Source organism: Pongo abelii, chromosome 6 (assembly GCF_028885655.2).
Source record: "Pongo abelii isolate AG06213 chromosome 6, NHGRI_mPonAbe1-v2.0_pri, whole genome shotgun sequence".
In the NCBI taxonomy this organism is placed as follows: domain Eukaryota; kingdom Metazoa; phylum Chordata; class Mammalia; order Primates; family Hominidae; genus Pongo; species Pongo abelii.
Genome location: NC_071991.2, coordinates 7,456,820 through 7,473,046, shown reverse-complemented (window position 1 = coordinate 7,473,046; position 16,227 = coordinate 7,456,820). Strand labels below are relative to the sequence as shown.

The window sequence follows — 16,227 nt, the reverse complement described above, 5'->3', positions numbered from 1 at the left end:
TATCCACTTCCCTGTCTCTGAATATTAGGAAAAATATCACAGGGTGGGTGTACACCTCCTGCTCTATTATGGGGAGTAATATCTATCTATTATCGGGAGAAATATCATCCCCTCCCTTTCAGGATATTAATAACCATATCACACGGTGGGTGAACACAGCGTGCGGTGCTGGAATTATTATCATCCTCTGCCCCTCGGGTTACTAGGAACAATATCACAGAAGAGGTGTACAGTCCCTGCGATATTGGGAGTAATATCATACGCTTCTCCCGTGAATATTAGGAGCAATATCACCGGGTGGCTGTACATTCATTGCTATGTTGGCAGTCACGTCATACTCCACCCGCTGGATATTAGGATCAGTGTCCCAGGGTGAGTGTACACCTACTGTGATATTAAATCTAATGTCATGCTCTCCATGCCTGGATATTAGGAACAATATCACAGGTAGGTGTACACCCCCTGCGGTATTAGGAGTCATCATATTATGAATTATTAAACATCAGCCCCATTAATAATTATCAATGGTAATATTAATTAATAGCAGAACTTTATTAATCTTTAATGATTATTTTAAAGATAGGATTCTGCATGATTAAAATTAATTCTTACTATTAATGTCATTTTTAATAATATTAGTTATTAATATTATTAATCATTGTCTTATTACCAACATCACTTACGATGGATTTAAGTAACATTAATTACGGATATCATTATTTTATTATTAATATTGATATTGCTATTAATTATTAATAGTAATCATTAATATTTTTAATCCGCATGAAGTTTTACTGTCTCCACTGTAGTTATTAATATCGATGATTACTATTAATTGCTATTATATTTATTATTTATTAATATTAATAATTAATAAAACTGTTCCCGATATCCGTGGGGGAGAGGATATGACTCCCATTATCGCAGAAAGTGTACACCCCTCTAGGATGTGACTCCTAATAGTCAGGGGGTAGAGGATGACATGATGGAAAATATCGCACTGGGTGGACATCCCTCCTGTGATCCTGTTGCTGATCTCCAGGCGGGGAGTGGACGGTATGAATCCCACGAATCCAGAAGGTGTAGACCTCCCCGGTGATATTGTCCCTAATATCCAAAGGGAGGAAAATTATCGTCTCTTCCCCTGGATATTAGGGAGGCTATGAGAGGGGGAGGGTGTACATTCCCTGCGATATTCAATGTAATCTTATCCTCTCCCTCCCAGGGTATTAAGAACAATATGACAGGAGGGGTGTACACCCCCTGCGATATTGCGAGTCATATCATCCTGTCGCCCTGAGGAGAGAAGGCATTTCTCTTTCCGTCTCCTGTCTCTGAAGAGGAGGACGAAGTAAAAGTTGAAAAACAAGAGGAATGAAGCCAGTGGCAAGACCAGCCGGTGCCACTGATGAGCCGGCCTGAGGTGAAAAGATGAACCTCCCCCACCCCCACTCGAAGCACATGTGCTCTGAATCCACCACGAAAGACCCTTTCAGGTGGAACCTCTTAGAGTTGTAAGCCCTGAGAAAAGGGCCAGGAACTCTGTCTTCCTTCGGGGGGAGCTCCGCTCTTAAGACGCGTCTCCTGTCTCCTGGAGAGGATTAAAAGGAACATGGTCCTCCTGGAATCCGGTGTCTGAGGGGTTTGTCCGCGGCTCGTCCTGCTCCGCTTCTTGGTTCAACATGACCGGGAATTGAACCTGAGCCGTGGCAGTGAGCGTGCCGATTCCTAACCACCAGACCACCGGGGAACTTAGAGCTTTGTGGGAAATAGATTGCCTGACATTAGAAGTGGCTCGGCCGTCAGAAGGAAACCTGGACAGGTCCCTTGTTTCTCAGGTGTGGCACAAGGGAACTGGGAAAGGATACCTAGACCAGTTCCCATACATAGACACCTGGTGACGGCTGGTGCTAGAACCCCCACCGTGGCTTAAGAGGGCAGGCAGCAGCAATACTAGTAGCAAAGGGACAGATAGCTAAGGAAGGATCCTGCTCCACCCGCCCACGGAAATCAACTCCTCAAGTTCTGTTCGACCCAACATCAAAAGGTCCACTGCAGGAGATAGCACCAGTAATCCCGGTGGTGCCCTCCCCTTCCCAGGGAAAGAGGCTCCCCACTCTTGAGCCCACAGTGCTTGCGCCTCCGCAAGACAAGCCTATCCCTAGGCCATCCAGAGTAGACAAGAGAGGAAGTGAAGACTCGGGAGAAACCCCTCCCTTGGCAGCTGGTTGATGACCCAAAACGGGGATCCAAATGCCCCTGAGAGAGCAGCGGTATGCTGGGAGAGATGAGGATGGTCACGTGGTGGACAGGCGTGTTTTTCTCTACCAGCCCTTCACCTCTGCCGACCTTCTCCACTGGAAAAACAATAACCCGTCCTATCCCGAAAAGCCACAGGCTGGAATTGAATTGCTCCAAACTATTCTCCAGACCCACAACCCCACCTGGGCTGATCGCCACCAGTGGCTCATGTTCCTCTTTCACAGAGATGAAAGGCGGAGGGTGCTCCAAGCAGCAACTGAGTGGCTAGAGGAACAGGCACCAGCTGATTCTCAAAACCCCCAAGAGTACGGAAGGACCCAGTTACCAGGAACCGACCCCCAGTGGGACCCAAATGAAAGAGAGGATATGCAAAGGCTAAACCGAGACAGGGAAGCTCTCTTGGAAGCATTCAAGAGGGGAGCTCAGAAGGCCACAAACGTTATCAAGGTCTCTGAGGTTATTCAGGGAAAGGAAGAAAGTCCAGCACAATTCTACCAGAGACTGTGTGAGGCCTACCGTATGTGTACTGGCTTTCATCCCCATAGCCCTGAAAATCAGCGCACGATTCACGTAGTTTGAGCCAGTCAGAGCGCAGAAGACATGTGAAGAAAACTGCAGAAACAGGCTGGCTTTGCAGGGATGAATACATCACAATTCTTAGAAATAGCTAAACAGGTGTTTGTAAACAGGGATGCAGTAAGCTGTAAGGAAAACCACAAAGAGAGTGAACGTCAGGCCCGGTGAAACACCGACCTGTTAGCTGCAGCAATCAGAGGGGTCCCCCCAGAGAGGCAAGGGAAGGGGGGCCCTGGGAAAGAAACTCAGCTTGGCTGTCAGAGTTGGCAGCGTGAGCAGTGTGCTTATTGAACAGAAATCGGACATTGGAAGAACAGATGCCCTCAGCTGAAAAGAAAACAAGGTGACTCAGAGCAAGAGGCCCCGGACAAGGAGGAAGGGGCCCAGCTCGACCTGGCAGAAGTAAGTGTTCTTGGACTGAGGGAGACCGGGCTCAAGGGTCCCCAAAGAGCCTGTGGACAGAATGACAGTCGGGGGTAGAGAGACGTTGATTTTCTTGTAGATACCAATGCTGAACATTCGGTAGTAACCGCCCCGGTCGCCCCCTTCTCCAAAGAGACTATTGACATCATCGGAGCCACGGGGGTTTCAGCAAAGCAAGCTGTCTGCTTGCCTCGGACTTGCACTGTAGGAGGACATAGAGTGATTCATCAGTTTTTGTCCGCGCCTGACTGTCCCTTGCCCTTGTTGGGAAGGGACTTGCTTAGCCAGCTGAGAGCCACTGTCTCTCTGACAGAGCACGGCTCTTTGCTGCTAAAGTGACCCGGAACGGGAAGCATTATGACCCTTACGGTCCCCCGAGAGGAGGAATAGAGACTTTTCTTAACTGAGCTGGGCCAAGAGAGAAGACCAGCTCTGGCTAAGCGGTGGCCAAGAGTAGGGGCGGAAGACAACCCTCCAGGGTTGGCAATCAACCAAGCCCCCAGACTCATAGAAGTGAAGCCTGGGGCCCAGCCGGTTAGGCAAAAACAGGACCCGGTCCCCGGACAAGCTCTTCAAGGTATCCAGGTCCATCTCAAGCACCTAAGAACTTCTGGAATTCGAGTTCCTTCTCAGTCCCATGGAACACTCCCCTCCTGCCTGTTCCCAAGCCAGGGACCAAGGACTACAGGCCGGTACAGGATTTGCGCTTGCTTCATCAAGCTACAATGACTTTCCATCCAACACTACCTAACCCGTACACATTGTTGGGGTTGCTGCCAGCTGAGGACAGCTGGTTCACCTGCTTGGACCTGAGAGAAGCTTTCTTTCATATCAGATTAGCCCCAGAGAGCCAGAAGCTGTTTGCCTTTCAGTGGGAAGATCCGGAGTCAGGTGTCACTACTCAGTACACTTGGACCCGGCTTCCCCAAGGGTTCAAGAACTTCCCCACCATCTTCGGGGAGGCGTTGGCCCCAGACCTCCGGAAGTTTCCCACCAGAAACATAGGCTGCCTGTTGCTCCAGTAGGTTGATGACCTTTTGCTGGGACACCCTATGGCAGTCGGGTGTGCCAAGGGAATAGATGCCCTGCTCCGGCACCTGGAGGACTGTGGGTATAAGGTGTCCAAGAAAAAGGCTCAGATCTGCCGACAGCGGGTACGTTCCTTGGGATTTACTATCTGACATGGGGAACGCAGCCTGGGAGCAGAAAGAAAGCAGGTGATTTGCAATCGACCGGAGCCTAAGAGCGGAAGGCATGTGAGAGAATTCTTAGGAGCTGTGGGGTTTTGTAGACTGTGGATCCCAAGCTTTGCAGTATGAGCCAAGCATTTGTATGAGGTCACAAAGGGGGGGACCAGGAACCTCTCGAATGGGGATCCCAACAGCAGCAAGCCTTTCATGAGTTAAAGGAAAAAACTGATGGCAGCCCCAGCCCTGGGGCTACCTGATCTGACAAAGCCTTTTCCATTGTATGCGTCAGAGAGAGAAAAGATGGCAGTTGGAGTTTTCACCCAAACTGTGGGGCCCTGGCCGAGGCTGGTGGCCTACCTCTCTCAACAACTAGACGGGGTTCCTAAAGGATGGCCCCCGTGTTTGAGGGCCTTGGCAGCAACTGCCCTGCTAGTACAAGAAGCAAATAAGCTGACTCCTGGGCAAAACCTGCACATAAAGGCCCCCCATGCTGTGCTGACTCTAATGAATACTAAAGGACACGGTTGGCTAATGAATGCTAGACTCACCAAGTACCAAAGTTTGCTCTGTGAAAATCCCCATATAACCACTGAAGTTTGGAACACCCTAAACCCTGCCACCCTGCTCCCGGTATCAGAGAGAGCCCTGTCGAGCATGATCGTGTACAAGTGTTGGACGCAGTTGACTCTAGCAGACCTGACCTCCAGGACCAGCCTTGGGCATCAGTAGACCGGGAACTGTAAGTGGACGGGAGCAGCTTCATCAAGCCACAAGGAGAGAGATGTGCAGGGTATGCAGTGGTAACCCTGGACACTGTGGTTGAAGCCAGATCGTTGCCCCAGGGCACTTCAGCCCAGAAAGCTGAACTCATTGCTTTAATTCGGGCCTCAGAACTCCCTGAAGGTAAGACTGTCAACATTTACACTGATTCTCGGTATGCCTTTTGAACGCTTCAAGCGCATGGAGCATTCTAGAAAGAAAAGAGCCTATTGAACTCTGGGGGAAAAGACAGAAAATATCAACAAGGAATCTTGCAATGATTAGAAGCAGTATGGAAACCCCACAAGGTGGCAGTTACGCATCGCAGAGGACACCTGCGAGCTTCCACCTTGGTGGGTTTGGGGAATTCCCGCGCTGACTCAGAGGCTGGAAAAGCAGCATCTGCCCCCTTCCGGGCACCAGTCACAGCCCCTCTGCTCCCTCAGGCACCTGATCTTCTACCTACTTCTTCTAAAGAAGAAAGAGACTTTCTCCAGGTAGAGGGAAGGACAAGTGATGGAGAAAGGATCGACTGGTTTACCAGATGGGAGAGCAGCTGTGCCACAGCTGCTAGGAGCCACAGTTGTACTGGCTTTCCATGAAACCACCCATCTAGGTCAGGAATCACCGCAAAAGTTGTTAGGCCGGTATTTCGACATCGCGCATTTGTCAGCCCTTGCCAACACGGTGACGCAGCCGTGTGGTGTGTAACCTGCCGACAGCATAAGGCGAGGCATGGTCCAGCCATTGAGTCCGGCATACAAGCTGATGGAGCAGCCCCCTTTCAAGATCTCCAGGTAGACTTCACAGAGATGCCAAAGTGTGGAGGTAACAAGTATTTACTTGTTCTTGGGTGTACCTACTCTGGGTGGGTGGAGGCTTCTCCAACACGAACTGAGAAAGCTCGTGAACTAGCCCGTGTGCTTCTTTGAGATCTCATTCCTAGATTTGGACTGCCCTTACGGATCGGCTCAGATAACGGGCCTGCGTTTGTGGCTGACTTGGGGAACAGAAGACGGCACAGGTATCGGGGATCACATGGAAACTACATGCCGCCTACCGGCCTCAGAGTTCCGGAAAGGTGGAGTGGATGAATCGGACTATCCAAAATAGTATTCTTGTCTTCCCCGCTGGATATTAAAAACAATACCACAAGGGGCGTCCAACCACCTGCCAAAGTTGAGGGGATGTTATCCTCTCCACCCCGCCCCCGGATATTAGAGACAACAACTCAGGGGTAATGTACACCCACTGCTTTCTTGGGAGTAATATCATCCTCTCCCTTCTTGGATATGAGGCAAAATATCACAGTGTGCGTGTACGCCTGTCGCGAAATTGGATGTAATGTCATCCTGTGCCTCCCTGGATATGACGAACAATATCACGGGGGTTGTACAACTTCTGAGATATGGGGAGTGATATCATCCTCTCCCCTCTGGAAGTTACGGACTATATCACAGGGGTAGTGTACACCCTCTGTGATGTTGGGTCTAATATCGTCCTCCCGCCCCCTGGATATTACAAACCATATCACAAGGGGCGTGTACACACACTTTGACATTGGTATGAATACCATCCTCTCCCTCTTTGGATATTCGGCCCAATATTTCAGGTGGGGTGTACACCACCTGCGATATTAGAAGTAGTATTATTTTCTCCCCCCGTGGATATTAGCAACAATATCACAGGGGCTGTGAATATCCCCTGCAATATTTCGAGTAGTATCGTCATCTCCCCTCATGAATATTAAGAACAATATCGTGGGGGGACCTGTACACCCCCTTTGATATTTGATATCATCCTCTTCCCCCCGGATATTAGGAACAATATCAGGAAGGGATGGACACACCCTGCGATATTTGCTGTCATCTAATTGTCTCTCCCCTAGATATTAGGAAAAATGTAACTGGGGATGTGAACAGCCCTGCGATATTGGGAGAAGTATCATCCTCTCCCCCCTTGCATATTAGGAACAATAGCACGGGGTGGGGGGTGGGGGTGTACTGCCTCTGCGATATTGGGAGTAAAATTATCCTCTCTTCCCCTGGATATTAGGAAGGGTATCAGAGTGGAAGGGTGTACATTCCCTGCGATACTCAATGGAATCTTATCCTCTCCCTCCCAAGGTACTAAGAACAATATGACAAGAGGGTCATACACCCTCTGCGATATTGAGAGTCATATCATCCTCTTTCGCTCTGCATATGAGGAACAATATCACAGGGTTGTGTACACCCCCTGCGATATTGGGAGTAATATCAGCCTCTCTCCCTCTGGATATGAGGAAGAGTATCACAGGGCCGTGTACGCCCCCTGCGGTAGTGGGAGTGATATCATCCTCTCTCCCTCTGGATATGAGGGAGAGTTTCCCAGGGATGTGTGCAACCCCTGCAATATTGGGAATAATATCCTGTCGCCCTCTGGATATCAGGAAGAGTATCACATGGGTGGGTACACTCCCTGCAACACGGGGAGTAATATCATCCTCTGCCCCCCGGATGTTCAAAACCAAATCATGCGGTTGGTACACCTGTTGCGATATTGGGAGTAATATCTTCCTCTCTCCGCCTGGATATTAGGAGTAATACCACAGGGGTGGTTTATATCCCCTGCGATATTGGGAGTAATATCACCCTCTCTCCCCCTGGATATTAGGAACAACATCCCAGGGGGGTGTCCACCCCCTGGGATATTGGTGTCAAACCCCCTGTGATATTAGGAGTCATATCATGCTCTCGCTGAAGGGGTGGCCTGCCCCTCCACACCTGTGGGTATTTCTAGTCTCGTGGGATGAGAGACGGAGAAAAGAAATAAGGCACACACACAAAGTAGAAAGAAACAACAGTGGGTCTAGGGGACTGGCACTCAGCACACCAAGGACCTGCACCGGCACCGGCCTCTGAGTTCCCTCAGTTTTCATTGATTATTATTCTCATTATTTCTGCAAAAAGGAATGTAGTAGGAGAGCAGGGTGATAATAAGGAGAAGGTCAACAAAAGACATGGGAGCAAAAGAATCTATATCATGATTAAGTTCAAGGGAAGGTACTACACCTGGACGTGCACGTTGGCCTGATTTATGTTTCTCTCCACCTGAACATCTCAGCAGAGTAAAGAATAACAAGGCAGCATTACTGCAAGCATGTCTCCCCTCCCGCCACAGGGCAGCTTTTCTCCTATGTCAGAGTTGAACAAGTGTACAGTCGGGTTTTACGCCGAGACATTCAGTTCCCAGGGTCAAGCAGGAGACAGTGGCCTTCCTCCATCTCAGCTGCAAGAGACTTTCCTCTTTTACTAATCCACCTCAGTACAGACCCTTTACGGGTGTCAGGCTGGGGGACAGTCAGGCCTTTCTCATCCCACGAGGCCATATTTCAGACTGTGACATGGGGAGAAACTTTGGACAACACACCGCTGTCAAGGGCAGAGGTCCCTGCGGCTTTCCACAGTGCATTGTGACCTTGGTTTATTGAGACTAGAGAATGGCAATGACTTTTTCCAAGTATACTCCCTATAAACATTTTGTTAACAAGGCACATCCTGCACAGCTCTAGATCCCGTAAACCTTGATTTTCTACAACACATGTTTTTGTGAGCTCCAAGTTGGGTCCAAGTGGCTGGGTCCAAGTGGCTGGGGCAAAGCTACAAATTAACAACATCTCAGCAAAGCAATTGTTTAAAGTTCAGGTCTTTTTCAAAATGGAGTCTCTTATGTCCTCCGTTTCTACATAGACACAGTGACAGTCTGATCTCTCTTTCTTTTCCCTACATTTCCCCCTTTTCATTTTGACAAAACCGCCATCGTCATCATGGCCCATTCTCGCTGGTCACTGTTTCTCCAGAGCTGCCGGATACACCTGTAGAATAACAATAGAGAACACAGACATACAAGGATTAATACAAAATTTGCAATAGTGGAATTTCCAGTGGTTTTAACCCAAGTGACAGGGTTAAGATTTGTGAGGCTATTAACAGCTTTTACCATTGCCTCCCTTTCCGGCACCAGATTTCACTGGGCTTTTGATGTTTCAAAAATTTGTTCTTTCAATTTAGAAACATCTAAGGTTAGATTATCTTCTCTTCCTTGTAGATGGCATCTAACCATGTCCCAGTGATGTTCAGATTCATTCTTGGCTCCAGGTGTAATACAAAACTCTGATGTATTCCAGTCACACTGTAACTGAGAAAGATATTCCAAGCTCATGAGCCTATCTCCCATCCAGATAACAGTTTGTCTAAGATCATTAATTGGATTTCCCAATTTTTGATCTATTTGAGTCTAAGAATTCCACAATTTTGAGGAATTCTTTTGCCAATTATTCACATATTCTGCAGTTTGAACAGAGGAGTGTAAAGCAATTCCAGCAGCTGCAGCAGTAGCTGTGACTGCAATAAGACCCATAATCACTGCAATTAAAGTAAAAATGAATTTTTTAGATCTGGTTAGGACTCCTTTTAATACTTCTGCGATGATATGTACGGATGGAGAAGCCTCCCACGGTTGGTCCGTGGACACGGGGATCCACACGCCTTCTCTTGCCATTACTAACAGAATACGATGCTGCCAATCCAAAGTTGAATCAATGCAAGTAAACAACCTGCAATTTTCACAGGTTATAGTTTGGGAATCTGGTTTAAGAACTATGTTTCCTACAACCAGCATAGAAGGGGGTTTTACACAACTTTGCAAAGGAATTGTCAGATTGGAACTTAGGTTGATAGTATAATATGGCTTATGATTTCTTCTTCCCATAAGTTGATTTCCAGACCAAATTCTAATGTGGTATGAGGCCACAGTGAGCTTCCATAATTCTGGGTGTTCAGGACCAACAACAGGACTAAGTAACTTTGGTCAGGGTGATGAAATCCCCTTTTCACCCCCTTTCCAATGATAGGGTGATTCTAGCCTTCTATAAACCTGGTCTAGCTTTTTAGTTAAATCACTATCATAGGCTGGATTAGTGGGCCAGACAGATGGAGCCTGTGAACATGAGTGAGTCTGGCCCATACAATCATAATATAATTGGCCTCGAGGGGCCCAGTCTATAATAGTTCCAAATTTATTGTTTTGTAGTACCACTGCAGTATCAGCCACACATTCTTCCCAAACTAAGACTTCTGGGTCTTTTGATTCTTTTGGAATTTCCTTGGGACATGGTTTCCCTTTAGGCCTAAATTGTAAGGATCTTTGATAGGAAGAATTCTGTAAATTATTCACTTGTGACTCAAGTGACATTCCACTTATCCTATGATAAGTAAATTTACTGGTGGCACTGACAGTAGGTACTTCTACCAATCAATTTTGGATTGTAGGCATTAAGCATCCTGGTGCTTTTCCCAGGCAAATAGGAGGATAATGGTACCCAGTGGAAATGTTTATCATCATTCCTTCTTCTTCAGGTTGGGCAGGGCCACGGTCATCTGTGGGGCCTTGTACCCATGCACTGTTATTAACATCTACTTCAATAGGATTATCTATCCAAGTGACTGCCCGAATTCAGGCTGGGAAAGGCACATAGGCCCAATAAGTATAGTTAGCTGCAGCGGCTCCTGCAGACATAGGGAGACTTACCACCGTTGATACAATCACGAAAGCTGCAAGCAGCATATTCTCTGGAGTTTGTGTTACCCTGGTGTTTTCCAGGCTTTTTTCAGCTAACTGTGCCAGCTTCTTTAGCTGGGCCCAGGTCGGAGGCTCCGCCTTCTTGGTGGATGGCAGCTTCATCTGTTCTTCTGATATCACCATTTTGTTCACCCTGCGAGTTGATGATGTTCGATTGCGGGTTCTCTGTGTCTGGGGAGGCGCCTTCCTTTGCATCTCTGGTGGGTTCATTGTAGAACTTCACATGTCTAGCGGGTACCCAAACAGGAAGCTGATTTTCTCCTGCTGAAACACAAGCAAAACCTCTCCCCCATGTTATCACCTTACCTATTTCCCATGTTTTATGTTTGTTGTGTTTCCACCAAGTCAGTTTTCCCTCATGTGGGCTGTTCTTTTTACCAGTCAAATGTTGTTCTGCAGAAGTAGTGGTCTGATTTCTATATATATTTTAAAAATTTAAAGTATAGAGTGCTAGATTAAGTTGCATCTGGGTAGTGTTATACTCATTACTGTCTTTTTCCTTTTTTTATTTTGTTTAACCAATTGAGCTTTGAGTGTTCTATTAGTTCTTTCAATTATGGCCTGTTCTTGGGAATTAGAAAGGATTCCTGTGGTATGTGTAATATTCCACTGATTTAAGAATATTTGAAATCCTTTACTAGAGTATCCTGGCCCATTATCTGTTTTAATTTTTTCTGGAACTCCCATGACTGCAAAAGAAGATAATAAATGTCTTTTAACATGGGAAGTACTTTCTCCTGTCTGGCAGGTTGCCCATATGAAATGTGAATAAGTATCAACTGTCACATGGACAAACGACAATTTTCAAAATGACGGTGCGTGTGTAACATCCATTTGTCATAATGCATCAGGAGATAAGCTTCTGGCATTAACTCCTGCCTCTTGAGTGGGCAGGTGTAAGACTTGACACTGAGCACAATGTTGTACAATATTTTTTGCTTGTTTCCGTGTGATATCAAATTTGTTTTTTAATCCTGTTGCATTTACATGAGTCAGCGCATGAAGTTCTTGTGCTTCCATGAAGCCAGATGATACTAGCAAATCAGCTTGTTCATTGGCCTTAGTTAAAGGCCCTGGGAAATTAGTATGTGCTCGAATATGAGTAATATAAAATGGGAAATTTCTCTTTTCTCACAGTTTGTTGTAACAATTTAAAGAGCTGATTTAACTGATCATCCATCCTATATTTGATTAGGGTTGTCTCAACATCCTTTGTAGCCTGTACTACATATGCAGAATCTGAAACTATGTTAATAGGCTGATTAAAATCTTGTAAAACTGAAATGACAGCAATCAATTCTGCTCTTTGAGATGAGTGATATTGAGTTTCAATGACTCATTCTTTTGGCCCAGTGTAAGCCACTTTTCCATTGCTGGAACCCTCAGTAAACACTGTGAGAGCATTTTCTAAAGGTTTATGTCTGGTAATTTTAGGTAAAATCCAAGTAGTCAATTTCAAAAACTGGAAGATTTTTGCTTTTGGGTAATGATTATCAATAATTCCCACAAAATCAGCAAGACCAATCTGCCATGCACCAGAATTGATAAAGCTTGTCCAACCTGTTCCTTGTTTAAAGGAACAGTGATTTTATCTGGGTCATTTCCACACAATTTTACTATTCGTAGTCTTGCCTGACCAATTAATGTAGCCATTTGATCTAAGTACAACGTAAAAGTCTGAAGTTTACTGTGGGGAAGGAATGACCACTCCACAAGATCTGTATTTTGAATAATAATGCCTGTTGGAGAATGTGCAGTAGCAAAAATTAAAAGTTGAACTGGGGCTAAGTGATGTATTCTATTTACTTGTGCTGACTGAAATTTTTCTTCAACTAATTCAATTTCTTTAGTTGCCTCTGGAGTTAATGTTCCTTTACTATTCAAGTCTGGATCCCCTCTGAAGATAGAGAACAAATTTGATCTGGCATAAGTAGGGATGCCTAGAGTTGGCCGAATCCAATTAATATCTCCTAGCAATTTTTGAAAGTCATTTAATGTTCTTAATGTGTCTTTTCTTATTTCTACTTTGTGTGGTTTAATTTTTCTCTCCTCTACCTGCATTCCCAAATAATGAAAAGGAGTGGAGGTCTGAATCTTATCAGATGCCATTGTCAGGCCTGCGTTTGCAACCTGTGTCTGCAGAAATGTGTAACAGTCAATTAATTTGTCTCTTGTTTCTGCAGCACACAAAATATCATCAAGATAATGAATGATATAAGAGTCTGAAAACTTGTCTCTAACTGGTTGAAGAACTTGAGCTACAAAAGTCTGACACATAGTTAGACTACTAAGCATTCCCTGAGGCAACACTTTCCACTGAAATCTGGTGGCTGGTTCTTCATTATTTATGGCTGGTATCATAAAAGCAAATTTTTCAAAATCCTGTTTTGCCAGAGGAATGGTAAAAAAGCAATCCTTCAGATCAATTATAATTAAAGGCCAATCTTTGGGGATCACGGCTGGAGAGGGCAGCCCAGGTTGGAGAGGCCCCATGGGTTGAATTCTTGCATTAACGGCTCTTAAATCGGTTAGCATGCGCCCTCTGCCTGATTTTTTCTGACTTGCAAACACAGGAGAATGCCAAGGTGGAAATAAAGGCTCAATATGTCCCTTTTCTAATTGTTCCTTTGCCAAGAAGTGTAAGACCTGCAGCTTTTGTTTTGGTAGTGGCCACTGATTTACATATACAGGCTTTTCCGTTTTCCAAGCTCATGGAATGAGTTTTGGAGGCTCTACAGTGGCCACCCCGAAAAAGGATACCCTAGTCCTTTTCTTTCTGGATTTCCCTTAGCCTCAACCGGAACTTTAATGTCTTCTCCATTTTTCCCTAGTCCTTTTCCAGGGAGATATCCCATTTGTGTCATGATTTTTTGACTCAGGGGGCTGTATACGGAGACTGGAATAGTAATCTCTGCATACCACTGTTCTAATAAGTCTCGGCCCCATAAATTAATTGGAATAGAAGTAATCATAGGCTGAACTGTACTTTCTTGATTATCAGGTCCTAGACAATGTAAAATTTTGGCACTTTGATACACTTCTGAGGCAGTGCCCACACCAACAAATCCTGCAACAGGCTTTTGTTTAGACCAATTTTTTTTGGCCATTGATTTAAGGCAATGATAGAAACATCAGCCCCAGTACCTACTAATCCTTCAAACTGCTTTCCCTGAATAGTAACTGTACACACAAGTCTATTCTCTGAGACCTGACTAGCCCAATAAACAGCTTTCGCAGCAGGGTTGGTACTTCCAAACCCTCCTGTTCTTTCTGTTTTGCTATCCCCAATTTTAATATAAGGCAAGAGCAGTAATTAAGCAATTCTATCACCTGGATTGGCACTCCAGGGAACAGTAGAGCTGATCACTAACTGAATTTCCCCTTTATAATCTGAATCAATTACCCCAGTATGAATTTGAACTCCCTTCAGATTTAGACTTGATCGTCCTCAAATAAGGCCTACCGTCCCTTCTGGCAGCGGGCCATATACCCCTGTAGGAATCTTTTGCGGGGGCTCTCCAAGGAGTAAAGAAATCATTTGTGTAGAACATAAATCTACTGCAGCGCTGCCTGCTGTGGCGGGGGAGAACTGTTGTATTGTTGTAATTGGCCGATTTCCTGAAATGGTGGTATTTACTGTGGGGGTTGTTGTCCCTGAAAACCCTCAAGAAAAAATGGCTGAATCAGGAATGCCCCACTTTTTTGCAGGGCCTGGGACTGGCCCCTGTTCCTTTTTCCTGACAATGGTTGTCCATTTTTATCAAATGTAGAACGACATTCCTTAGCCCAATGATTTCCTTTTCCACATCTTGGACACAGGCCAGGAGGCTCCTTTTTATTGCTCTGTTTATTTAAGCCTGGGCAATTCTTTTTTAGATGACCGATTTGACCACAATCATAACATTTTCCCCCAAATGTTTCAACTTGTCCTCCTAAAGCAGCCCCTGTAATTGCTTGAGCCAATAGCATTGCTTTATGCATAGCTCCTCCAATCCCATCACAGGCCTTCACCTATTCTGTAATTACATCAACTCCTGCTGAAACCTTTCCTCTTAATGGCTTTATGGCCGATTGACATTCTGGATTTGCATTTTGAGAAGCCATTATTTCTACAATAACTTTTCGGACGTTATTAACTGCAATGGATTTTGGAGCTGCATCTTGCAACCTTGCCACAAAGTCTGGATATGGCTCCTTAGAGCTTTGTCTGATTGAACTAAAAGAAGGGCAGGAGATTCCTGGGTCCTGAATCTTTTCCCAGGCCCTGAGGCAAATAGCTCTTAGTTGTTCAATAGCTTCATTTTCCATTACTGATTGTTGGTTAATAGTGCCCCAATTTGGACCTGTTCCTAGCAATTGGTCTGCATCTATATAAACAACAGGGTTAATAGCATGATTTTTATGTACCTGTTCTTGTACCCCATCAATCCACCAGGTTTTAAACTGTAGATACTGAGAGGGTGAAAGGGAAGATTTAGCCAAAATTTCCCAATCATAAGGAATAAGTCTATTTCCACGAGCAATGGAATCTAATAATGTTCTCATATAAGGAGACGTGGTTCTTTCGTATCTTTTAACATTTTCTTTCTGCTTCTTTCATATCTTTTAACATTTTCATGGTGAAAGATTCATATCTAGCCTCAGTTCGGACAGACGCTCCTGCTTGACTCCCTTTCCCGACCGGCATCGGTTGTAACATTACCGGATACTGCCATGCCTCAAGATCTCCCCGTTTTCTGGCTGTAGCAACGGTCCCATGCAGTGCACTATCTTGTCCACTAGGTGGTAATGTAGGATCAAACGCCATCGCCCTGGGTTGTTGCTATAGTGCCTTGCTATTTGGCACAGGACGCACAGCCTGAGATCCATACGGAACCTCTGGAGATGGCGGATACTGACATTCGGCTGGCGGCTGGTGTTGACAAACTACCGATGGTTGGGTTTTATTTTCTACTGGCTGCTATTGCGGATACTGTGCCTGGATTGGCTTTTGAGATTGTGATGTCACAGGCATCTGAACCGCAGGAGAAGGAGTTGGTGGCCATCGTGGTTTAAACTCTGATGGCCCAAATAATTCTGGACCTCCTTCCCCCAGTTTTGATGATTCAGGATATATTACCTCCTGTAATTGATTATAGTCAACATTTTGGGTTGACCGAGCCATTCCAGGCTCTACTGCATTTTTACAACGTGAACTTTCCATTCCTTTTTTAACTCTGTTCCTGCCTCTTCTTCACAATCTATTACTCAGCTTTCAGGGGCATCAAAGACTGAAATGCTGTCTTCTTCTCTTTGAAATGGTTCTAAAGTTGCTTTAGTAATGGCCCAATCATTCCATACTGTAAGTGGGATGATTTGACCTTCCCTAGTTGCTTGTTTTAGTTCTTTGCCAATT

The 16,227-nt window shown here is 45.5% G+C and overlaps 1 protein-coding gene and 1 pseudogene across 1 annotated transcript; one reads left to right on the top strand and one right to left on the bottom strand.

The window, feature by feature from the left end:
• The window catches only part of LOC129060282 (olfactory receptor 7E24-like), a 59,019-nt pseudogene that overhangs the window by 20,598 nt on the left and 22,194 nt on the right, over positions 1-16,227 (top strand).
• On the bottom strand, positions 8,882-12,040 carry LOC129060284 (endogenous retrovirus group K member 113 Rec protein-like). Its single transcript, XM_054559147.2, has 2 exons — positions 10,782-12,040; positions 8,882-9,066 (listed from the first exon to the last, which is right to left on the bottom strand). Exons 1-2 carry the CDS (start codon positions 11,040-11,042, stop codon positions 9,037-9,039), a joined length of 291 nt encoding a protein of 96 aa, XP_054415122.1. The 5' UTR covers positions 11,043-12,040; the 3' UTR covers positions 8,882-9,036.

Coding starts and splice junctions, on each gene's coding strand:
- LOC129060284 (XM_054559147.2), bottom strand. CDS start 11,042: ATGAACCCACCAGAGATGCAAAGGAAGGCGCCTCCCCAGACACAGAGA. Junction 9,067..10,781: donor TCGTGATTGTATCAACGGTG/GTAAGTCTCCCT, acceptor GTTATTCTACAG/GTGTATCCGGCAGCTCTGGA.